Genomic DNA, 25228 nt, shown 5'->3' with positions numbered 1-25228 from the left:
GTATATAAAGACCATCACTGACTGTATATAAAGACACTGACTGTATATAAAGACACTGACTGTATATAAAGACCATCACTGACTGTATATAAAGATGATCACTGACTGTATATAAAGACCATCACTGACTGTATATAAAGACACTGACTGTATATAAAGATGATCACTGACTGTATATAAAGACACTGACTGTATATAAAGACCATCACTGACTGTATATAAAGATGATCACTGACTGTATATAAAGACACTGACTGTATATAAAGATGATCACTGACTGTATATAAAGACCATCACTGACTGTATATAAAGACACTGACTGTATATAAAGACCATCACTGACTGTATATAAAGATGATCACTGACTGTATATAAAGACACTGACTGTATATAAAGACGATCACTGACTGTATATAAAGACGATCACTGACTGTATATAAAGACGATCACTGACTGTATATAAAGACACTGACTGTATATAAAGACGATCACTGACTGTATATAAAGACCATCACTGACTGTATATAAAGATAATCACTGACTGTATATAAAGACGATCACTGACTGTATATAAAGATGATCACTGACTGTATATAAAGATGATCACTGACTGTATATAAAGATGATCACTGACTGTATATAAAGACACTGACTGTATATAAAGACCATCACTGACTGTATATAAAGACACTGACTGTATATAAAGACGATCACTGACTGTATATAAAGACGATCACTGACTGTATATAAAGATGATCACTGACTGTATATAAAGACCATCACTGACTGTATATAAAGACACTGACTGTATATAAAGACACTGACTGTATATAAAGATAATCACTGACTGTATATAAAGACCATCACTGACTGTACATCAGGTAAACAGGACGGATGAAGTAATTTTTTATTGATCAAATAACATAAATAGGACGAATGTTTCACTGTACATATAACCTGGAAAGCAAAAAAATAAATAGTGTTACATTAATAAATTAAAAGCATGAAATGGACCAGTTGACGTTAGCTCGGAGTTGGTGAGATGAGATACTGAGTTGTGTTCGTCTCCGAGGACGACGGTGCAGTTCCATGGCTATTTACACACATTTTATACACATGTTCCCAGGATCAGTAGCTTTCAGCTCTTTACTTCACATTATTCTTTTCACAAATTCAGTAAGTTCAGCAACAATTTAAAAAACTACCAAAAGCAAAAAGCAGCGGCTGATTATTAAAAACCTTTAGTTACATGTTACAACAGCATCGTCACAGCTATCGACGTTTCTTTAACACGGGTTCAGTATCAAATACTTCAGTCAGTTACAAAAATATCACACACTTTTTTTTATACCAGCGTCTTCACATCATAACATCGAGACATCAGTGACCACAGCAGCTCTCAACCTTCAGCTCTCAACCTTCAGCTCAGCTCCTCAGAACCAGATCAGATCAAACCAGCCTGAACCGGACTGAAGCAGATCAAAGCAGTCTAGACCACGTGAGACGTTGGAACTCTTTTGGCCTCCAGGCATCTGGTCGGTGGAAGAAATCTAGAGGGAGAGCTGCATAGCTAATGTTAGCATTAGCAGCCCACTAATCTATCAACCAATGTCTCCAGAGGTGAAACAACACCGTTAACGTTCGTTTTCTTCTGTTTCTATCACTTCTTTGTTTCTACTAAAGTTAGCATGTTAGCATGTGATAACCTCTGCTTTGCTCATGGAACATCGTCACCAGAGAAAACTCTTTTAAAATTCAAAGAACAGTCGCATCCGCAGATCTGAGCTCCTACATGACTTTAAACCAAATGACAAGAGTCAGATTGATTTCAGTCACAGTTCCTAAACTTTCATTACGAGGTTCACTCAATAGCTGCTCTGGAGCTTCTGACCATATTATGTGTTCTTCATTCAGATATGAACCAAAACTCCTTGAAATGATCAGAAAATACGTTTTTAAACATCTACACTTCACTGTTAATTCCATCTGCTGATGAAGCTCATGTGGTCAAAAGCTCCAGAACAGCTACTGAATGTACATTCAGGCAACGTTCTGCTAATTTAAGAGGCTGATTGTCAGAAATCCTGAATCTTCAGGACACAAGATGTTTCTGTTGATTTACAGTCTGATCACTGAGCTGAAACTCCAGAGGACACCTCCAGACTGAGAGCTGCTGAACCTCCAGTCTCAGATCCAATGTGACTCTCCTTCAGATTCACTGTCATGTGCATACAATCACGGCCGGAGCGCCTGAGAGACGACGGCTGGAAGTGAAGAGGAAACTAAAAGAATTCTACATCACCTGGACACAAATGCTGCAGGTTCTCCGGCGTGTAGCACCAGACTAAAACCAACATGTTGGTGGCTACAGCTTTCATAGTCCAGCCCTGTATCCACACACACACACACACACACACACACAATTAAGTTTTTGTTATTCTTCCGTTTCTTCCATTGTCTATTAATTACGCCATGTCAGCATCCTTTTCCTGTTGCCATGGCAACCAATAATGCTTCAACGTTCAGAAGACAAAGGTAAGCGTGGGTACCATCATGAGTATGTGTAGTTAAAATCAAGTATAAGAGCATCAAGCGTACTACACTGTCGGAGGAAATGCCAGATGATGTTTGGATGATAGATGTCCATTGAAAATGTGTATAGGGAAAATTAAAAAAAAAAAAAGAAGTCGAGGAGATAATCGACTAAACATGAACAATCGGACGAAGTCTAATATCAGATCAGGGAGGAAGTGATGACAACGTTTCAGTCAATTCTCAAACTGATGAAAATTGATGTAGTTTACATGTTCTTGATGTTTGATAATTCAATGTCCTTTAAATTAAATTTAGCCACATCACAGATTTTTCTAATCTATATTTTCTTTATTCAGGACATGTTTAGCCTAGCTTAGCACAAAGACTGGAAACTGAGGTTAGCTCCATCATAAGAGAAAAAAAGAATGAATTTCATTTGATAAAGAGCGACTCTTTAAGTTGGTGAGCTTGAAACAAGCTGAATGACAGTTAGCTAGTTTCGTTCGCTCAGTCGGTAACGGGGAACATGTCTCTATCTATAAGTTAATAGTCTGACAGTGCAGCGTAGTGACACGGCTAATAAGCTAAGATTTCCTTCTCCATTATGGGCTCTAACACGTTTCACACAGATCATCCTTTGGTCAACATCTCAGATTTAATGATTTCTTCGCCCTTGAAATGTCTTGTTAGCTAGCAAAATAGCGCACCACCAAATCCACACAGGAGACACCTGGATTTTGTCGACTAGAGCCAGGGATGAAAACCTAGAACGTTATGCTAACTGGACCATACATTAATATTTTAATCCTATCAAAGAAGCCTTTGACAGCTGCTAACAAGAAGAGACAATGTGTACAACAAGAAGACTTCGAGTGGTTGGTCATTTGTACTAGGCTAGGCTAAGGTGAAAAGACTCAACATCACGTGGTTCATATTCTTTCTATCGGCCAACATTAGCCTAACGTGGTGTTTTTGGTTACATGGTGACTTTGATGAACCCTTATTTCTGAAGGCTGGTGTAAGATAAGCTATTGGTCAGACACACACACACACTCACACACGAAAAACGTTTTCCCTTGAGAGTCCTTCCTGACAGGTGTTAAGGATTGAAAAGGTCGAAAAGCTCTGCTCTTCTACCTGAACTCAACTACTCAACTGCTGCTGCTGGACATAACAGAGCGTCTGCACAAAGTTCTCCCGTCAATGAAGAGTCTTGAATGCTAAACCTACACAGACACGAACATCCCTGTTCCCTTTGTCTGGTATTCATTATTTAAGGTAGTTCAGGTGAAATAAAACTGAGGAAGGAAAGAATCCTTGTGTTGAGTCCAGTTGTTCGATGGCCGAGAAGTCATCCAACTAAAGCAGGGAAGCTTAACGTTCATTCAGCCGGTAGGACAACGTGCTGCTGGGACTGAGTGGAGATCAGGTGCGTTCACTACAGTCCTGTGATGGATGACATCCTTTGGTGGCGATATCGTCAACGCAGACAGCAACATGCAGCACAAGCTTGGCAGATCGAAAAAATCCAAAACTTCCAGGTGATGTGTTGAATGTTCCAGCAAAATCCAAAAACGACGGGTTCCACAAAAACAAAGAGGAGAATGTGAAGAAAGGAGGCTGTGATGCGTCTGCATAAGCAAAACTTCTACCACTACGAGAGATTGGCGAATTATTTAGCACTCTGACACCGGAGGACGGCAACAGCAGAAATTGTTTGGAGGCGTTAACCGGGCTGAGGAAATAGACAGCATCAGCTCTGACCCCTGGTAGGAGTCCCTGCGACCTACGGTGGGATAAAGAGTCAAGACACGAGTACGAACAAAAAAAGTCCAGCCCAGGCACAAAATTTAAAACCCAGTCCTTTACCCCCAGAAAAACAAAATAAGAAAAACTTTTGGCTTTGTGGTTATTTACAGTGACTTCCTGCGAAACAGTTTGATGTCCACCAAGTTTCTACAGAATAGCAGGACTGGATACTGGCGACCCAGCGCCGGCGTCAAAGGTCAGGGTCAAGTCTTCGAGCAGGGAGGGGGTGGAGCTAACTGTGTCTGTCTGTTGTTGTATCTGCATGTGTAGTGATTCACGTTTATTCTACACATGTTGTATGGGTGTGGACTCAGCTAGCTCCATCTGCTCCCTTTGGTTCCACCTCCAGCTACTGGCGGACCTCGTTGGCAATCAGACTGTCCTCCCCTGACTGGAAATCCGCCTCGTTTATGCTGTTTCCTCCGTTCAGTATCTCCTCATCCTGGGATGACCCACGGTCCTCCTCGCCGCTGCCGCCCCCTGGCTCGTCTGAGTTTGGGTCCTGAAGCACCTGGGCGATGTACATCTGTTGCTGCTGCTGCTGCTGTCGGACCACATAAAACCCCAAGAACCAGGTTAACCAGCAGGGGGAGACAAAACACAGAGCTCACAACCTACAATGAATTTTAAAGTATTCAGACTCATTTGATAGATAATTCAACCTGAGGATTAACATCACAACATTTTCTGATCGAACCAACAATGTTGAAAGTGGGGGTGGTGAAGGGGCTGCAGCACCCCCACTGACAAGGTGCTGTAACTACAATAAACTGGAGAAATAAAAATTCCTTCAAACAAACCTCCCACTTGAGTTACTAACGTCGTCTCACCTGAGATTTGGTGATGGGCGAGGACGAGGGACGAGCTGGACGTCCATTCTCAACAGTGTCCACATCGTTCTCCTTGGTGTCGATCTGAGAACAAGTAAGAGTGAGACAGTGTCCTGAACAAATACATTATGTTTCATTATCAGTGTTTAGCAGCTTCCATTAAAAGACTGCTGTACCTTGTAGTTGTGAGCACTCAGGTACTTGAAGTGTCCGAAACAGACGTGGGACAGACAGACCACGATGGTGACGATCAGCACCACCAGAGTAAACATGGAGGTTGGTGTCTCAAAACCTGTCATATAAGCATTTGTTAGCACATTAACTACACGTCATAACCGTCACCACACAATATGGAGCATGTTTTTGTCTTGTTTCAGGTTTTGACTCCTTCGATAACTTAACACTGAGTAGAAAATGTAGCTTAGCAGTTTGTCCAGCAGGGGCAAAGTTTACCTGTGCGTACAGTGGAGAAGAAGAGTAGCCAGAAGAGGCAGAGGATGGGTGCAGCCACCACCTGGGTGACGGCTCCGGAGTGGATCTTCTTGTCCAGTTTGGACGGCAGGTAGGCGTAGTACATGTTGTATCGGTCCACCAGGTGTTTAAGCAGCATGTACATCAGACCTGCAGGGGGGGCAGGTGAGTCACACGGGTGCTTTAATATCCTCTGATTAGAGCAGGTAATGCTGACTTGACAAGACCTGAGGCAGAATGGACTGATTGAAAACTCATTGAAACCTGACCTGGACTACTGAGATCTGGATTCTGACTTGGTGGAATCAGAGGAGTCTCGGGACTCGTTCACACCTGGTTTGGTTCAAACCTTCAGACTCGTCAGTTCAGTCTGAAGCTGAACATCAGGTGTGAAAGGTTCCTCAGACCAGAAGAGGAGTTCTGGGTCTGGATCAAACTGAACCAGGTTCTGTTGGTTCACAGTGAAAACTCTTTGTTGGACCAATCACAGGAAGTAGAGACACATTAAACCATAGAAGAAGAAGAGGAAGCAGCTGCAGTCTTCACCTTCGATGATAAAATGTTTGAACCACCAGGACGTTCGTTTTGTGTATTTGAACTAGTGAGTACTGTAGTACTGTGGAGTACTGCACCTGAAGGTGCTGATGCTGTGGAAACCACACAAAGCACTTCACAACACACCAACATCAGACTCTGTCTACAAACCAATCAGAGTCAAGCATAGGTAGACTCCACCCACGTAGGTGACGACAGGAGTCTGTCAAACTTCTTTAGTCCCTGATTTACCACGGAAACTAAAACTAACTCAGAGAGGAAACATCAAGTTTTAGATTCTGATATGATGTGAATGAAGTTTTATTGTTCTAGTTACTCGTATCAGTACTTCAGTACTTCGACAGTATTGTAGTACTGACACTGTGATACATATACTGCTGTAGACTGTGTGATGCTGTGTCGTGTTGACTCTGACCAAAGGGGACGATGATGGGGCAGGTGATGCTGTAGGCCATCACCACCGTGAAGACGTTCATCATCCAGGCGTATGCTGCTCCAAACTGGAACTCATAGGCCTGGTGCTGGAGGGACGACAGGTCGTGACTATATCAGTATACAATCACAGCACGTTAATAAAAAGACGTTTTTTTTCATTGTGTTACTACAAACTGATCTTCACCCTCTTGACGTTGCGGCGGTCGGCGGCGGAGCGAGCCAGGCACAGCCGAATCATGTACATGAGCAGACCCGGGATCCTCAACAGGTCCATGGCGTTTCCAATGAACGCAGAGGCGATGACATAATTGACGAAGAAAGCTCCGTTATCAGGCAGGAAGACGCACCTGGAGGAACAAGTTGACTGATCAATAACTGATAATTATTTTGATGATGATTTAAAAAGTTCTAGAAAAAAAGATGAGTTTTATGTTCAGATTTGTGGGTTAAAAAAAAATGTTTTGCTTATCTGGTGATGATGATACTGAATTTAAAATGTACTTTCAAATTTCTACATTTTAACATTTCATCATAAATGAGTAAAATCATTTTCTGTTATAAATCATATGCACACAAATGTATATGATTTAATGTATAAATGTTCTGGACTCACTCAAATCTGACTTTAGCATCAGCCAGAAACTTTCTATCGAAGAGCCAACGGAAGAAAACATCCAGACTGAAAAAGACAGATAGAATTTAGTGAGGACATCAGAGGTCAAAGTTCACATCAGATTCTTACAGTCTGAACGTTTTTATCACCTGCTGAGTCCAAGAGACGGAAGCAGCAGCACCATGAAGATCAGGAAGGTGTAACATTTGTGCATCGTTGTCCTGTTTTCACCAGACCTGCGAACATATGAGAGGTCAAATCAAAGTCTCAATCAAAGTCTGAGATCTGATCTAAGGCAGATGTGACTCGAACTCGTCTTGACTCCTGACCTGAGCCTGTGCTAGCTAACATCGCAGTGGTAATGTTCTCGTCCTGACACCGATGAAGATGATGAAGAAGTTACCTGGTCCAGTGAGCCTCGAAGAAGGCAGAGTAATAGACGATGGTCGGCAGCAGAGCAGAGAACGCCCAGAGAAGCAGAGTCGGGAAGAACTGAGTGACGATGGGATTCTGTAGAGAGAGAGCCAGAGTCAGGCTCCGCCCACACAGACAAGTTTTAGTTTCTAAACTCATCACTGTTGCTATGGTTACGCCTAGCAGAGTATTTACAGCCTCTGATTCCTGAGACTTGTGTAGACGCTGCTGGTCGTGAACTCCGGGGTTTTATTTTAGTCTGGACGAACAGAGACTGAGATTTACAATCTATTATCAGTTATGACCAGAGGGTTCGTTGCTGGAAGTTATTTGTGAAATAATGAGAGAAAGTTACTTGACATTATTCAAGTGTGTCAGCAAAGTAATCTGCAAGGTACGGTGGTCTCTCTGAACGCAGAGAAAGTGTTCGATCACATACAATGGGAAGTTTGGGTTTGTAGTAGAGAACTGTTTATATGTAAACAACTAATGATAGTAAACGATGATCAGACGTTCTCTTCTGATTGGTTCTCATCAGTCACATGACTCGACTACCAGCGGTGAACACAAAGCGTCGCTAACACTTCCTGTCAGGAACAGTTCCAGAGAAAAGAAGTCCCCGCTCTTTTCACCATCACTGCTCCTCCTTCAAAGGAGTTTCTGTTACTAAGCAACCAACTGCAGAGGAGACACTCTACTTCCTGTTTACATCACATGACCAGTGGAGGTGACCGGTCATGTGATGTGTTTTCAGGTGAGTGAGCGAGGACGGAGGTGCTTTACAATTAAAATTTAAACATATCAGTGTGGGTGGAGCCTCTGAGTCAGCAACCTGCTCAGACTGTAACACAGCTGCTTGTGGGTTCTTACGTTTAGATACTCGACGGGCTTGGTGACGTTGAACTTGTCCATTGTGGAGATGATGATGGCAGGTGTGGTGAGGAAGAAGAGCAGGAGGAAGAGGATGCAGTTGATGATGAAGCAGCGGATCCACCAGGAGATGCCACCCAGCGACAGATGCTCCCTGCAGGAGCAAACCAGCACACAGCATCAGCTGATCTGAAGGGGTTCGTTTGTTTGGTGGGGTGTGAGGTGGGTGGAGCTCGTGGACTTACCAGCGGACGTTCTGCGGGTCAGGTGCGTATGAAACGCTCCAGTTGTGAACATGAAGAGCGTCACTGAACTGAGAGGAACGTGGCTCCTGTCGACACCGACAACCCTGAACTTGACAGGCGTTAAAATCTTTCAAAATACTGCGGAGAGGAGGTGGGGTCACAGAAAGGGGCGGGGTACAACAATATTAATATAATTTAATGCAAACAAAGGATGTAAAGGTAAACTAATGAGTGAACTAAGTGAGGGTTAACATGGGGGCGCGGCTCACATGGCGGTCATGGACTCGTTCTGGAAGGTGACGAAGGCCATGCCCAGCGGTTTGGTATGGACCTTCTCCTTCTCCTTCCTGTACTCCTCCTTCAGTTTGGACTCTCTCTTCGTGTAGAAGCTCACCGCCTCCTCCTGCAGGAAACACATTCGGTTCAGCATGTTAGCACAAATGCTAACGTTGAGCTGAGGCTTCTGCATGTTCCTCTATGTGAACGATGGTCAAACCCTCGACCTGCTGGTGCCAGATGAGCAGTCAGAGGATGGTCAGACCTTCATGTTACATTCAAGAAAATGTGTTTTAATTCCTTTCAGTCAACAGCTGATGTTTCAGTCTGAATCATGGACTTTAACTAAAGATGGACGACATGACAGCGAAGTGAAGCCAAGTGTCTCCATCTCTCCCTGGTGGCTGACGGCAGTATTGATCATAAACCTCCTTCTGCACAGACGAGATGATGTCATCTCCACAAGATGGCAGCTTTAGCATCTGAGATATTCTAGCTTCACCTTTGTGCAATGGGAGGAAGTGGAAATGTGTCTTCCATCTTTATTTACAGTCCAAATTTCCTCAAAACAAAACAGAACTGTTAGAAAGTGTGAAGTCGTTGTACGATGGATGAAAAACTGTCTGGAAGTTGGTATGAAAAATAAATCTTTAAAATAAAACTAACATGAATATGAACTGAAACTTGTTTCTCCCGCAGATCTGAACACATCAGGAGAAATGATTAAACTAAAAGTTTAGAAACAGATGTCAACATCTGTCCAGATTCATTGATACATTTTCTCCTGATGAATCTGAAGCTGAAGCGTTTGGTTTTCCGCTCTATCGTTAACGCAGCTGAAGCTCGGGGCGGAGCGTCACCTCCTCGCAGCCGGTGATGGCGCAGCAGCAGAGGTGTCCACAGGGTTTGGGGTTGATCATGGTGGGAACGTGTTCCTTCGCCATCAGGTCGGTGAAGAACTTCTTACTGCGCTCCGTCTTCTTCCTGTAAAACACAAACACACAGTGTGTCTTATTAAAGCAGCAGTGACGCACAGACGATCAATGTGATACTGATGGAAACTTGAAAACATTAAGATTCTCCATGAAGTTCTTCACAGACTGAATGTTAGTGGATGACATCAGACTCAGGCAGGACGCTGTGAAGAAGCAGATGTTTGATTGTATCCCAGCATGCACTGGGCCCGGCCCCGTCTGCCTCACCTCTCTGCATTCAGAGACATCAGTTTGGCCACGTTGTAGCAGATCCGAGCCTCCAACACGGTGCAGTTCTCATACGCCTGTCTGCAAACAGAGAGAACGAGCTCAACCCCGAGTGTGCGACTCCTAAACAAATGCTGCGTTCTATTAACCTGTGTAGGTTAAACCCTGCCTCCCTGACGTCAGTGGGGTTTGGCTCCAGATTACGTCCTGTAACCTGCTGTCGTCATATAATCTATAATTATATATCTGTACTGTTTCCTCATTACCACAAGAAGATGAACTTACTCAAAGTGCTGTTTGATCTGACTCTCCTCAGCGTATTTAGAGATGCCGTTAATGAATAAAGTGCGTTTCACCTGCAAGACACAAAACTGGGATTAAAAACTGAGCGATCCTTTGTGAGTGTTGGACTCTTCAGTTTCCTGAGGACTCGTACCAGGTCGTCCTCCTTGTAGTGCATCTTGGACGTGTGTCTCCTCATGCTGTAGACGGTCAGGAGCAGATACATGAAGGCAAAAGAAGTGTGGAGCCACAGCAGATTCGTCCTGAACAAAACATGGATTTCATTTAAAACAAATCTTTGAGCATTTAAATCGTTATTGTTCAGACCTACAGACTTTAAACGGTTGAAGATTCTTTACTTTGGAGCCAAGCTAACGGTTTCCCTCTGCTTCAAGTCTTTGTGCTAAGCTATGCTAACAGTTTCCCTCTGCTTCAAGTCTTTGTGATATGCTAGGCTAACAGTTTCCCTCTGCTTCAAGTCTTTGTGCTATGCTATGCTAACAGTTTCCCTCTGCTTCAAGTCTTTGTGATATGCTATGCTAACAGTTTCCCTCTGCTTCAAGTCTTTGTGCTAAGCTATGCTAACAGTTTCCCTCTGCTTCAAGTCTTTGTGCTATGCTATGCTAACAGTTTCCCTCTGCTTCAAGTCTTTGTGATATGCTATGCTAACAGTTTCCCTCTGCTTCAAATCTTTGTGCTAAGCTATGCTAACAGTTTCCCTCTGCTTCAAGTCTTTGTGCTAAGCTATGCTAACAGTTTCCCCCTGCTTCAAGTCTTTGTGATATGCTATGCTAACAGTTTCCCTCTGCATCAAGTCTTTGTGCTAAGCTATGCTAACAGTTTCCCTCTGCTTCAAGTCTTTGTGATATGCTAGGCTAACAGTTTCCCTCTGCTTCAAGTCTTTGTGCTATGCTATGCTAACAGTTTCCCTCTGCTTCAAGTCTTTGTGATATGCTATGCTAACAGTTTCCCTCTGCTTCAAGTCTTTGTGCTAAGCTATGCTAACAGTTTCCCTCTGCTTCAAGTCTTTGTGCTATGCTATGCTAACAGTTTCCCTCTGCTTCAAGTCTTTGTGATATGCTATGCTAACAGTTTCCCTCTGCTTCAAATCTTTGTGCTAAGCTATGCTAACAGTTTCCCTCTGCTTCAAGTCTTTGTGCTAAGCTATGCTAACAGTTTCCCCCTGCTTCAAGTCTTTGTGATATGCTATGCTAACAGTTTCCCTCTGCATCAAGTCTTTGTGCTAAGCTATGCTAACAGTTTCCCTCTGCTTCAAGTCTTTGTGCTAAGCTATGCTAACAGTTTCCCCCTGCTTCAAGTCTTTGTGATATGCTAGGCTAACAGTTTCCCTCTGCTTCAAGTCTTTGTGATATGCTAGGCTAACAGTTTCCCTCTGCTTCAAGTCTTTGTGCTATGCTATGCTAACAGTTTCCCTCTGCTTCAAGTCTTTGTGATATGCTATGCTAACAGTTTCCCTCTGCTTCAAATCTTTGTGCTAAGCTATGCTAACAGTTTCCCTCTGCTTCAAGTCTTTGTGCTAAGCTATGCTAACAGTTTCCCCCTGCTTCAAGTCTTTGTGATATGCTAGGCTAACAGTTTCCCTCTGCTTCAAGTCTTTGTGCTAAGCTATGCTAACAGTTTCCCCCTGCTTCAAGTCTTTGTGATATGCTAGGTTCAGTTTTCATATTTGTCCTAAACTAGACTAAACTTTCATAAGTACCTAAATTATCAGATTAATTCAAGTTTTCTGCTTTGACATATTTTTTAATTGTTGTCAAGCTCTTGTCATTGAACCTGATCACATGGTCACATCTGGACCAATCAGCAGCCCCTGTCTTCATTAACAACTCCAGCGGTGATGATCATGTGCTCACCCAGACTTTAGGTTGGCGATCGTGGTGCGTCCGAAGCTGTAGGCGTTGTTTTCTGGAACAAAAAGCAGAAGAAGTTTTTCATCAGGAAACACGTTAGAGTTGAAAATGCTTATTTCTTCGGGTGAAGCTCAAATTTTAAATGAAATGTTTTGTCTTGGAATCGACAGTTCATCATCACATGATCTTCTCTAGATGTTCACTGGGCAGCCGGGAGTTTTTAAGATGTAACCACCAGCCATCGTGTCATACACGCCTCACAAAGCAGGTAAAGAGAGAGACGAGGGCGACATTTCCTACACGTGTTGGAAGCAGTTGACCAATCACAACAGAGTGGACCAGCTGACCAATCAGAGGAGACGCCGCTTTATCAGCCTGGGGGGGGGGGGGGTCTTAAAGAGACAGGAGCTAAAAACAAGTGTTTGAGGGTAATGCACCATGACGTTGGTTGCCACCTGCCAATGAACTGACCAAAGAAGAAGACGTGTTTGAGACAGAGGCTGAAAAGAGGAGCTGCAGCAATAGACAGTCTGAGGAAAGTGATGTTTTCTGAACATTAGAGCTAGTAAACATTTTGCAGTCATAAAATGATCAACCTGACTATGAGCATTCACAAACAGAACTAGGACAAATCCATAAGTTTCACACTACATTACATTTTACATTCAGGATAATATAAGGTCACCATGACCTTTGACCTCTGACACATAAGACAGACCGGTCGAGGCAGAGGTCACTTTGACTCTCAGTCGTCAGAGACCTTGTGAGAGCTGTAAGTTTCTCTATTATTTTTAAGGTCTCGACCTTCTATGTAAAGAGATCATTTATATATGATTTGACGCTTTACAAATTAAATGAATTGAATTTTACATCATAAACAACCATCAGCTCATTATTCCTATAGCGAGGTCGGACATTCTGAATCACTACTCTACTGAAACACAGAGCTACACTTCCTGACCACACTGATCCAGGTTCAACTAAAACCACCGGCTACCATCAGACTAACACACAGCACCTGTCGTTACCTTCTTTAGACGGAGGTCCAGGTACTCCTTGGCTTAGGAACGCATCTTTACTGATAATTCGGACTAAAACCAACAAGACGAGAACACAGTGAGAGGAAAACTCCAGACCAGAGTCCACAGGATCCAGTCCAGCTGCTGAGGAAATCTATGAGCTGCGTTTAAAGACACGTCTTTTACTGACCTATAGGTGTGGTGCAGGTGTTGTTCTTACCCAGCAGGTCTCCAGAGAAGTTGACGGGCAGGACGATGCCGACAGAGAGGACTCCTACTACGACCAGCAGGCCGATGATGTGGCGCTGGAAGGAAAGGTAGTGAACTGCATCCTCCCCACATTTCTCTCTGATCTCTTCATCCCTGCAGGAGGACAAGTCAAAAACATGACATTAATGTAGAGTTAAACACGCAACATGTAGCTTTCTGCCACCAGGGGGCATCTCAGTCACAACCACAGACTATAAATAAAGATGGACGCCACTTCCTCCAGAAATCAAGCCAAAATATCTCAGTGAACCTTTGACTCACTTTATTCTGAAGATGGCCGTCAGCCACGAGCAGAAGCCCTGCAGGTCAGAACACACCAATCACAGCGTGAAAATCACAAACACAAACTTTTGAGACTTCAGTCTGATTTAAGACAATTTGTTATTTAAGTTTTTTTATTTTATTACGATAAATTTGATAAAAATGTAGAAAACATTTGACTTGTTCTTTGTTTCAGATCTCAGAGTGAAATAATAGTGAGATTAAAACCAAACAGAAACCTGCTAAACTCCACTTTCACTGGTCCAACACACAACAAACACACACTTTACACAAAACGTCTCAACATGAAGCGATAGACTGACACTGCAGGAAGAATGTTCAACTGTAAGAACATCAAACTGCGTCAGGATCAAACTAAAATGATCTTTTCATCAAAGCAGCGCCAGTCTTATTCTGCAGTTTACATCTGCACCACCAGAGGGCGCCGCACCATCTCCAGAGTGGCAGTTACAGAGGCTCATTACAGCCAAACCAAAGAAGAAGGTTCATTCATTTAGCGTCACAAGAATGAGTTTTGGTTTGTTAAGTCAATGACAAGATTAATAATCTAAATGTTGACGAATGTTTCCGTGTGTAAATTCATATTTTACATAAACGAAGCAGTAAAGATGTTATGTTTGTATTTTACATAGACTATGTAACTTATATTTCAAGTTCTATAGATTTTTTCTTGGCCGATGCGTGTTTCCATTCAGTCACTGTCTACGGCCACGGACGTGCACACAGCTCAGTCGACAGTGATGAAGAGGAAAACGATGAAGGTCCTTACGTTGTCTCTCTGGTCGAAGTCGACGGAGCTGGAGACGGACGTGAGGCGTTCGTAGCGGTCGGGCGTTTCTGAGTGCATTGCGGAGGCAACACTGTGGAGACAGAGAGGAAAGAGTCAGGTGACTGTTAGCTGTTAGCATGTAGCTACTTTGAACTCTGATAGAGACACTCAACACAGAGGGAGCTAACAGGAAGTGGAATAGATCACAGACAGAGCTGTCCACTCAACAGGACAGATGTGTATCCTGATGTTACCGCTGTTCCTCCGGCTCTTAAGACTCTTCAACTAATGCAACTCACACCAGCAGTGACGGACAAGAAGTCTTCTCATCAATCATCAATAAATCTGGAACACGACGGAAACGAGTGCAGATCTTTAGCTGCTTCATTCTCGATGACGTTGCCACTCAACCACCAACCGGCCACAAAAACTCAATGAAGTTTAATTCAACAACTTCTTAAAGACATCAGGACGAAATAAATGAAAGTGAATGAGAACGTAGGCGAAGTGAGAATGACGTTAACACTGCGGGAATCACGTCTCAGTACAAACCTCAAGTGTCCTCACAACTACAGAGAGACGTGTGTGTGTGTCTGTGTGTGTCTGTGTGTGTCTGTGTGTGTCTGTGTGTGTGTGTGTGTTGGGGGTCGCTCACTAACATCACCAGTGACTGTAACAACATGTCGACCCATAGAAGTTAGACAACGTGTGTAGTTTTCTGTGTGGCCATCTTGGATGTTGAGGTTGACTGGGAACTCACCACGTTCTGTACTTTAGAGGAGCTAATATGTTGGGTTAGCTAACACGTCACAGGGTTACAGCTCACTGAGCTACACACACACAGCCTGTTACCTTTTCACCGGCTCATAGTTAGCTCTGTCTCGTCTTCGGCTGAGTTAACATTCAAATGGAGAGAAGTGTGCAGCAGTGTTAGCATCACATCTGTTAGCATCGCATCAGTTGGCATCACATTAGCAGAGACTGAAGCGCTCTTTTTTCATTGAAATACCCAGGGGTCAGTTTCAAGGTGAACAGGGAGCGACTGGTGCCACAGATGAGCTTTGTCATGATGGATAAAGAACCAATCAGAAAAGGACTGTGAGCATGTGTGTCATCGTTTTCATCCAAGTAAGACGAGGAAGTGACGTATTCACTCCGCTGCAGAGATCGTGTTTAAATCTCTTATCACCACAAACTCTCTCGGCTCTCGGAGGCAGATGAAGTCTGCAGAAAATACGGAGGCTCTGACTCGGACATTTGCGTTCACACGTCCTCCTGAGAAAGTGAGTTCAGTGCAATAAAGTTTTTATTCTGTTCATCTGTAACAACACAACAAACACACACGTGTTTCAGTTTAATGTTGTGAGAGCTCGTACAGATGAACGCAACAGTTTCATCCCTGCCTGTAGGGGGCAGCACGGCCACTCTACACTGTCAAGCTGATATTCGTGACAAGATTAGCACTTCATTAAAACACAACATCCATTAGGTGAGTGGCACAAATAACCCCCCATACAGAAACACAGACACTGAAATGAAGGAGGAGGAGTTGTGTTAGTGCACCAATCAGAGAGCAGAACCCTGTTAATGAAACCAGAAGAAGAGGAAGATGTTAGCAAACCAAACACGGAGGAAGCTGCAACATACTATTCCCGCTCCTCCACGTCGCTGAAACGCTTCTTCAGTCTTCAGGACGAGAAACAGAAAGAAAACAAAACGCTGCTGTGAGAGAGACACATCGCTGAGAGGACGACAACACAACAGCAACACAAACTGAGGGTTTATACAGAAGAATCCAACAACAGTCAGAATAGACCTGTCAACTGTGTTTAACAGAGGCTTCGCCAGAAACCTTCACAACTGCAGTTCAACAACACGACGCAACCTGAGTGTGTTCACATAAATATACAGTTAAACCTTCTCACACACAGAGTCAGAGAAGTGAAGGTCTGACAGACTCAAGGTCTAATGTTTTCAAGTGCTGACAAACTAAAGGACTAACTGAGTCCAGCTCTGAAGATCTACAGGACTAACTGAGTCCAGCTCTGAAGATCTAAAGGACTAACTGAGTCCAGCTCTGAAGATCTAAAGGACTAACTGAGTCCAGCTCTGAAGATCTACAGGTCTAATGGACCAGAGGTCTGAAGGACTAAAGGACTAATGTTCTAAATAACTCAAAGTGTGAAGCTCTGAACTAACAATCTCAAACTGGTCTTCGGACAGACACCACCGAAGATGGATCTGGCATCTGGACCATGAGACCTTCATCAGGTTGGAAACTGAAAACTGTTTACCTGTCGGCGTCGGTGACCAGTGCCAGGCGGCCATAGTCCCAGGCAACTTTCCGCAGAATAGAAAAGACAAAAAGCAGCACCTGCAGAGAAAGACAAAGACTTCCTGTTAGACGTCTCATGGTCACTCAGAGGTCACAGAAACACACTGTGGTCGCCGTGGTTACAGGTTACAGTCAGTGAACATCAGTATGTGGGTCAATGTGGATCTTTCTCCATTTTTAAGCTGCAGAATTGATTTTTTAGTTTTTTCAACGTTACCAGAACTGCCATGTTTCTCCTCTGGTCATGTGTGTGTTTCAATTCAGTTTTATTTCTATAGCACCAAATCATAACATACATGATGTCTGTTTCTGTGTGTCAGTGTCTCACCAGGAAGCACATGAAGTCGAGGGCGAGCACGGTGGGCACTCCTCCGAACGGCAGGCCCTGCAGCACCGTGCTGCGAATACGAGCAGAGTAACAGTAATCTTTGGACTCGCTGTTAGCCGAGCAGTTGTCCTGACCGCCACACGTCTGGCCACCGCCAAATATCGCCATGGTAACGATCAGCACTCTGAGCATGCTCACTGCCGCATTGTGGCTGAGACCCTGAGGGAGGAGAACGTTATGAACAGCAGTTCAACAAACCGACAATACAACAAGTGGATTATTAAAATGACATCAGTAAGACTAAATGAGTGGATGTGGACCTGACGATCGTTTTTATTTATATTCTTTTATTAATTATTTATATTCTTTTATAATTTATTCCAACGAAGACAGAACCAGCGATGGAGACGTTTGAAAAGTGAAGCAGCGTCACTGATCAGCAGCAGGTGAAACAAACATGGCCGCCAAGTCTCGTCTGCAGCTAACTGGTGACTTCAGACTACATTTCCCAGCATGCCTCAGCTGCAGCAGCAGACAGCTTCCTCCCTCTGTGACCTACTGATCCCGTTGTCATGACTGCAGCTCCTGACCCAGTTTTTACGCCTCGGCAGACGTTTGTCACGAAACACAAGTGACGGAGCTGAAGTCAGTGACATCATCATTACATCCCTGACTTGAAACAAAGAGACCCGCCCCCCGACCTTTCTAACTGGTCATGGTTTGTTGCGGTGGAGACAGAAGACGATGGTCAATAGTATTTATGGAGGGAGGTTCATATTAGATCCTAAAAGATCCAGCAGAGATCGACTGCATGGATTCATGCGCTCATAAAGCACTAGCACGTTTCTATGACACGCAGCCGTCAGGAGCGGTTCACACACTTCAGCATGCGTTGAGTCCAGGGATCAAACCACTAACACTGTGGACGACCCGCTCTACCTTCTGAGCCACAGCTGAGTTTCTGCTCCACCAGTTCTCATCGTCTTCATCTGCCACAGTCGACAGAGGCAGCGACGCATTCGCTCATTAGCAAACGAACAAATTCTAAATATGCAACATTTTATTTTGTTGAACTTGTGGAACTCTACGTCCGTTTGTTTAATTTCAGGATCAATGTTTGGTTATGAAGTTTACAGATCAGTAATCCAATAGAAGCTCCGCCCACAGACCAATCAATTCATTTGAAACATGACATCATTGTTACTGTGGAGGATCCCGTAGAGCTGCACAGTTTCACTGTAAAAACAATCCCCCGTGTTTCCCAGCTGTTCTTCCTGCGTTGAGCAGCTGGAACTGGTTCTTTCATTCTAACAGTTTGATCCTCGTTGTGAAACACGAGACTCCGCTGCAAGGTTATTATAGTTTTTCAGTTTGCTTTTTTATTTCTGTTTAGTTTTAGTTAGTTCAACAAGTGATTTTGTAGTTTTACTTTAGTTTTTATTTTGAGGAATCGACTAGTTTCAGTTTAGTTTTTATTTAGTTTAAGTCTTAGTTTTATTTTTCCAGGTATTAAGAGAAAGCCTTGACTTGTAGAGGATGAAACAATGTGTGACACCAAATATGGTTTATCAAGTCCTTTAATTTCATTCTTTAACCATCAGCTGCAGGTAAATCTAAAGTAAAATTTAAATGGTCTGTATTCCAGCATGAAGTTGTGGAAAAACCTTGTGAACCTCCAGAAACAAGGCAAAATGTTTCCTATAACTGAAAAACAAATCCAATTCATCTCACCCCATACAGTCATAATGCTAATAATGTTATTCCACAGGTGGCTTGATAAGAAATGGATGCCTCATATCTGCCCGAGTAAAAGATTGTAAATATGAAAATAAGAATGGCACTACTAGTCAAATGATTTCTGAATGTAAATCTAGTAAACTTTAGTGTGAACCTTTAATTAACAGGCACTTATCCAAAGACAAACTATATATATCAGCCACAAAAACAGGATGTTAGTTGCAGTAGGTGAGAGAGAGACAAGATGGTTTGAACAGCTTCAAGAAGCCGCTATATTCACATCTCTCTGGTCTCCACTTGGAATTGTTTTACCAATTTTTATAACCGTCCCTGAGACAATTATCTGAAATGATCTCACACACACACACACACACACACCTCACCACATATCTTTAGTGCAATCATTTTTGTTAATCTTGAGGAAAACGCGTTGCTCAAGAGAAGTCGTAGTCTGATTTCTCAGACCCGACGATAGAAGTCCACACACAGAGAAAATGCTTGGGAGGCCGTGAGGGGCACTGACTAAATCTAAAGCCACTGGAGCAAGTCTTGGATAAATGGCTTCCCTTCCTGTCTATGCTGCCACCCTCCCTCCCTCCAGAGGGTGGCAGCATAGACAGGAAGTCATCGAGGAAGAAAACGAAACGACAACGAAGCTGAATTTATCTGCAGTTCAGTTTAGTTTAGTTAGTTTTGCTTTGTTCATTGTGGTTTTTATTTGTATTTCAGTTAACCAAATTATTTTTTCATTGCTAGTTTTAGTTTTCGTTCACTATAATAACCTGCTCCGCTGTCAGTCAAACTGTGCATGTCTGTGAATGGTAATACGCAGTAAACCCCGCCCCCTTTATGTACACGTCCAGGTGAGGAAGACCTGGGTTAACGAGTTGATAAGCGTCATGTGACCGCTCGGCCTGACTGATCGTTAGGTTAAGTTCAGCTGGATAACGGTTGAACTCTTTTCGTAGTGCAGGCACTCGGGAGAAAGTCTCACAGCGAGTTGCAATCGCATGTTGTAGAAGACGGAGCGTGATTGGCTGAGGAGCAGCTTGTCGTCTGTCGTGCATCTCAAACACGACAGGGGAAGATTTTCTGTTGTCGTCTGAGCGCAGCAGTACTTCCTGTCACCTGACCTTCAACCTCATTCAGTCCTGAGCAGAGAAGCACAGAATCCAACACTCTGTCCGTGACCTCATCATCCGTGCAGTTGACTGACGCTGGAGCTGTGATGCTCTCTGCAGCCTGTAGGGGGGGCTGACAGGGACCGTGGGATTTCATCAGCAATATTCCACCAATCAGCACCATTCACAGAATAACACCCCCCCCCCCCCCCACCGTTGTCATGGAGCAGCAGCAGCATGACTCATCTGAATCCTTCACACACACACACAGTTTCACAGATAGCAGTGTGTGTGTGTGTGTGTGTGTGTGTGTGTGTGTGTGTGTGTGTGTGTGTGTGTCTCGTCACTGTTGTCCACAGTTTGAACGTCAGCTCTTATCTCAACAAACATGATTCAGTAGAAGCTTCATGCTGCGGGGACAGAAACATGTCAGAGAGTCGTCCAGCATCAGAATGTGAATCACTGTGTGGATCAGAAATGACGTCTTCATTTGTTTTTCTGTTTCTTCTGCCCTGAGCGTCGCGTCGCTGCGAGTTTGATGCAAATTCCAAACGCCTCAAAGTGCGTGACACGAGTTGATGGGTGAGTTTGGTGTGAGCGCACCATACAAGTTGTTAAATGTCTAAAGTCAATCACTGATTTCTTTTGAATAAAATCTATTTACATCTGATTGAAGATCATAGACATGACGTCCTGTCACTGGGTGATGGTTAGATTGACAGATGTCGGAGGACGGAGACGTGGAATCTGAGCTGGGCCTCGTTCAGGGCCTGGATTCTGGAGGTGGCTGCTGGGAGTTGTAGTCAGTTGGTCTGAGGTGCTCAGCTGGGACCAACACGTCCTCTGAGGACGAGGCAGAGAGCGAGGACTGCGTCTCTCCGACAGGTTGCTGGGTGGAAAGATGCCGGGGACATTAGTCCTTGTTGTTTCCAATGTGGAGGTCGGGACAGAAGCAGCCGATGGAGGACGAGCTTCTTCTCAGTCTCACAGAACTGACGATCGGACCCTTGGACAAAGTGACGTGTTCCTCAGGTGGTGATGGTTTGATACCCACAGAGAACTGATCAATCATAAATCACCAAAACATAGTACTCCACAGTACTACACAGTACTACAGTACTCCACAGTACTACAGTACTCCACAGTACTCCACAGTACTACAGTACTCCACAGTACTACACAGTACTACAGTACTCCACAGTACTACGGTACTCCACAGTACTACAGTACTCCACAGTAATACGGTACTCCACAGTACTACGGTACTCCACAGTACTACGGTACTCCACAGTACTACAGTACTCCACAGTACTACACAGTACTCCATAGTACTCCACAGTACTACAGTACTCCACAGTACTACACAGTACTACAGTACTCCACAGTACTACATAGTACTCCACAGTACTACAGTACTCCACAGTACTACGGTACTCCAAATTACCACACAGTACTACAGTACTCCACAGTACCATACAGTACTACAGTACTCCACAGTACTACACATTACCACACAGTACTACAGTACTACACATTACCACACAGTACTACAGTACTCCACAGTACTACGGTACTCCACAGTACTACAGTACTCCACATTACCACACAGTGCTACATTACTACAGTATTACAGTACTTCACTACTACATTACTCCACAGTACTACAGTACCCCACATTACTTCACAGTAGTTCGCTTCTTCTTCTTCTATGGTTTAATGTGTCTACTTATATAAAGTATTTAAATATAAAATAAATTATTTATATATAAAGTAAAGTATTTACATATAAAGTATTTAAATATAAAGTAAATTATTTATATATAAAGTAAAGTATTTACATATAAAGTATTTAAATATAAAGTATTAATATATAAAGTAAAGTATTTACATACAAAGTAAAATATTTAAATATAAAGTAAAGTATTTACATACAAAGTATTTAAAATAAGTATTTAAATATAAAGTATTTAAATATAAAGTATTTAAGTATAAAGTATTTCAGTATAAAGTATTTACCTATAAAGTATTTAAGTATCAAGTATTTAAATATAAAGTATTTAAATATAAAGTATTTACATATAAAGTATTTAAGTATAAAGTATTTAAATATAAAGTATTTACATATAAAGTATTCAAGTATCAAGTATTTAAATATAAAGTATTTAAGTATAAAATATTTAAACATAAAGTATTTACATATAAAGTATTTAACTATAAGTAATTGAACTGGTGGAATGATGAACTGATGAGCTGATGAACTGGTGGAATGATGAACTGGTGAGCTGATGAACTGATGAACTGGTGGAATGATGAACTGATGAGCTGATGAACTGATGAACTGGTGGAATGATGAAGTGATGAACTGATGAGCTGATGAACTGGTGGAATGATGAACTGATGAATTGATGAACTGGTGGAATGATGAACTGATGAATTGATGAACTGGTGGAATGATGAATTGATGAACTGATGAGCTGATGAATTGATGAACTGGTGGAATGATGAACTGATGGACTGATGAACTGGTGGAATGATGAACTGATGAATTGATGAACTGATGAGCTGATGAACTGATGGACTGATGAACTGGTGGAATGATGAACTGATGAACTGGTGGACTGATGAACTGGTGGAATGATGAACTGATGAACTGGTGGAATGATGAACTGATGAATTGATGAACTGGTGAGCTGATGAACTGATGAGCTGATGAGCTGATGAACTGATGAGCTGATGAACTGATGAACTGGTGGAATGATGAACTGGTGAACTGGTGGAGCTGCGGCCCTGCAGGCCCGGACCGACCCCAGCTGCATCCCCCGCAGATGCTCGGATCACTAACCCGGGACACAGGGCGGAGACTGACCCGGGTTAAATGTGCTGCTGCTAATATCACATCACAGCTGCTAACGCACGCACATGCACGCACATGCACGCACAGCTCGATGAGTCCACTGCGCACACATTATATAACCGCACACGCGCACACACGCACCAGCGGAGCCTCTGGGTGATGCTGCCCGGGCTGGAGCCGCCGACAGGCCGCAGCTGCAGCCTCAGCCGCGGCCTGTCGGCGGCTCATCCTCCCGCTGAGCAGATCCAACAAAGCCGCCTTATGATAAACCGCAGAATAAAGCTGGTAATAAATAAACCAATTAGAATAAAGCCGGTACCTGAGCCTCCTCTTCCTCCTCCTCCTCCTCCTCCTCCTCCTCCGCTCAATGGAGAAATTTCACCGGAGAAAACGTTGGATTCTCACTGATCCTCCTCCGCGTCGCGACGATGCGCCGCCATCCGACAAACGAGCTGCTTCAGGCCGAGGACCGAGCACCAACCACCGGGACTCAGAGCCACTGTTCGCCGAGGAGCGTGTGTCTCCGCCGGCCGCCTCAGACGCTGCGGGCCGCTGCTGCTCCGCCGGTGTCCGTGTCAAAATGGAGGCGGTGTCACCGAGCTGAGGGAGGAGCTGCTGCTGCACCGCTCCACCGACAGGGGGCGACCACACACAGCTTCCGGTCTGAGGGAAAGAGTCACTGAAACGATAAGAATCATGAATCTACAGTGAAAGAATGTTTTATAATAATAATTACAATAACAACAACAGGAACGATAATAAAAACAATTATAACAACAACAGGAATGATAATAAAAACAATTATAACAACAACAACAACAGGAATGATAATAAAAACAATTATAACAACAACAACAACAGGAATGATAATAAAAACAATTATAACAACAACAGGAATGATAATAAAAACAATTACAATAACAACAACAGTAATGATAATAAAAACAATTATAACAACAACAACAGGAATGATAATAAAAACAATTATAACAACAACAACAACAGGAATGATAATAAAAACAATTATAACAACAACAACAGGAATGATAATAAAAACAATTATAACAACAACAGGAATGATAATAAAAACAATTACAATAACAACAACAGGAATGATAATAAAAACAATTATAACAACAACAACAACAGTAACAACAACAATAATAATAATAACAACAACAGTAATGATAATAAAAACAATTATAACAACAACAGTAATGATAATAAAAACAATTATAACAACAACAGTAATAATAATAAAAACAATTATAACAACAACAGTAATGATAATAAAAACAATTATAACAACAACAACAACAACAGTAATGATAATAAAAACAATTATAACAACAACAACAACAGTAATGATAATAAAACAATTATAACAACAACAACAACAGTAACAACAACAATAATAATAATAACAACAACAACAGTAATGATAAAGACTATTACTATACTAATAACAATATTATTATTAATAATAATAACAAATATAACAGAATAGAGGGATGTTGTATGTCAGAGTGACAAGGTGAACTTTTGACACCCCCCACCCTCAACCAATCAGCAGCTGCCACGTCACCAAGCCCCGCCCCAATCCATACCCCTTGGTCGATGAGAGGGCGGTATCCGGTTTCTCCTCAATCCAGCCTCGACCAATGAGACTTGACTTTCATGGCCTCGAGAAACCAAAACTTTATAACTCCAGCATCTTGGTGTCTCTGGTTGAGGTCTCACAGGGGCTCATCGTCAGGACGCGTGGACACAAGAGGACAGGATGTCTCCTCCACTCAGTGGACCTACGGGAGGGTAATAGATACCGTCGTTCAGGTGATTGAGTCCATCTGGATTAAAGTTACAGAAAGAAGTGTTTGACTCTGTGCTTGTTTCACAGAAATGATCAGAGAGATGGAGGGTGAGAGAGAGAGAGGGGGAGAGGGAGGAGGGATGGAGGAGAGGGAGAGAGAGGAGGGATGGAGGAGAGGGAGAGAGATAGAGAGGGTGAGAGAGAGAGAGGGGGAGAGGGAGGAGGGATGGAGGAGAGGGAGAGAGAGGAGGGATGGAGGAGAGGGAGAGAGATAGAGAGGGTTAGAGAGAGAGAG

At 43.1% G+C, this 25228-nt stretch overlaps 1 protein-coding gene across 9 annotated transcripts; it reads right to left on the bottom strand.

The window, feature by feature from the left end:
• Window positions 1-893: 893 nt before the first annotated feature.
• On the bottom strand, window positions 894-24970 carry LOC109646842 (CSC1-like protein 2). 9 transcript variants are annotated; one of them, XM_069529550.1, is made up of 26 exons: window positions 24731-24970; window positions 23443-23802; window positions 17412-17630; window positions 17043-17122; window positions 16396-16434; window positions 14749-14839; window positions 13959-13996; window positions 13618-13790; window positions 13437-13499; window positions 12412-12463; window positions 10692-10800; window positions 10541-10611; window positions 10256-10336; window positions 9914-10037; window positions 9047-9180; window positions 8778-8915; window positions 8533-8686; window positions 7652-7758; window positions 7398-7484; window positions 7249-7314; window positions 6820-6982; window positions 6616-6721; window positions 5628-5795; window positions 5351-5466; window positions 5175-5258; window positions 894-4888 (listed from the first exon to the last, which is right to left on the bottom strand). In XM_069529550.1, exons 3-26 carry the CDS (start codon window positions 17601-17603, stop codon window positions 4694-4696), a joined length of 2631 nt encoding a protein of 876 aa, XP_069385651.1. In that variant the 5' UTR covers window positions 17604-17630; window positions 23443-23802; window positions 24731-24970; the 3' UTR covers window positions 894-4693. The 9 variants fall into 9 exon arrangements, with proteins under 9 accessions (XP_069385651.1, XP_069385653.1, XP_069385655.1 ...); XM_069529552.1 differs by having other exon boundaries at window positions 894-4885; XM_069529554.1 differs by having other exon boundaries at window positions 13648-13790.
• Window positions 24971-25228: the final 258 nt, after the last annotated feature.

The sequence above is a fragment of the Paralichthys olivaceus genome, chromosome 8 (assembly GCF_024713975.1).
Source record: "Paralichthys olivaceus isolate ysfri-2021 chromosome 8, ASM2471397v2, whole genome shotgun sequence".
NCBI lineage: Eukaryota > Metazoa > Chordata > Actinopteri > Pleuronectiformes > Paralichthyidae > Paralichthys > Paralichthys olivaceus.
The sequence above is the reverse complement of the archived record's forward strand: the minus strand, read 5'-3'. Positions and strand labels throughout refer to the sequence as shown.

Coding starts and splice junctions, on each gene's coding strand:
- LOC109646842 (XM_069529550.1), bottom strand. CDS start 17,603: ATGCTCAGAGTGCTGATCGTTACCATGGCGATATTTGGCGGTGGCCAG. Junction 17,123..17,411: donor TCGACTTCATGTGCTTCCTG/GTGAGACACTGA, acceptor CTTTCTCTGCAG/GTGCTGCTTTTTGTCTTTTC. Junction 8,916..9,046: donor AACGAGTCCATGACCGCCAT/GTGAGCCGCGCC, acceptor TCCTCTCCGCAG/TATTTTGAAAGATTTTAACG.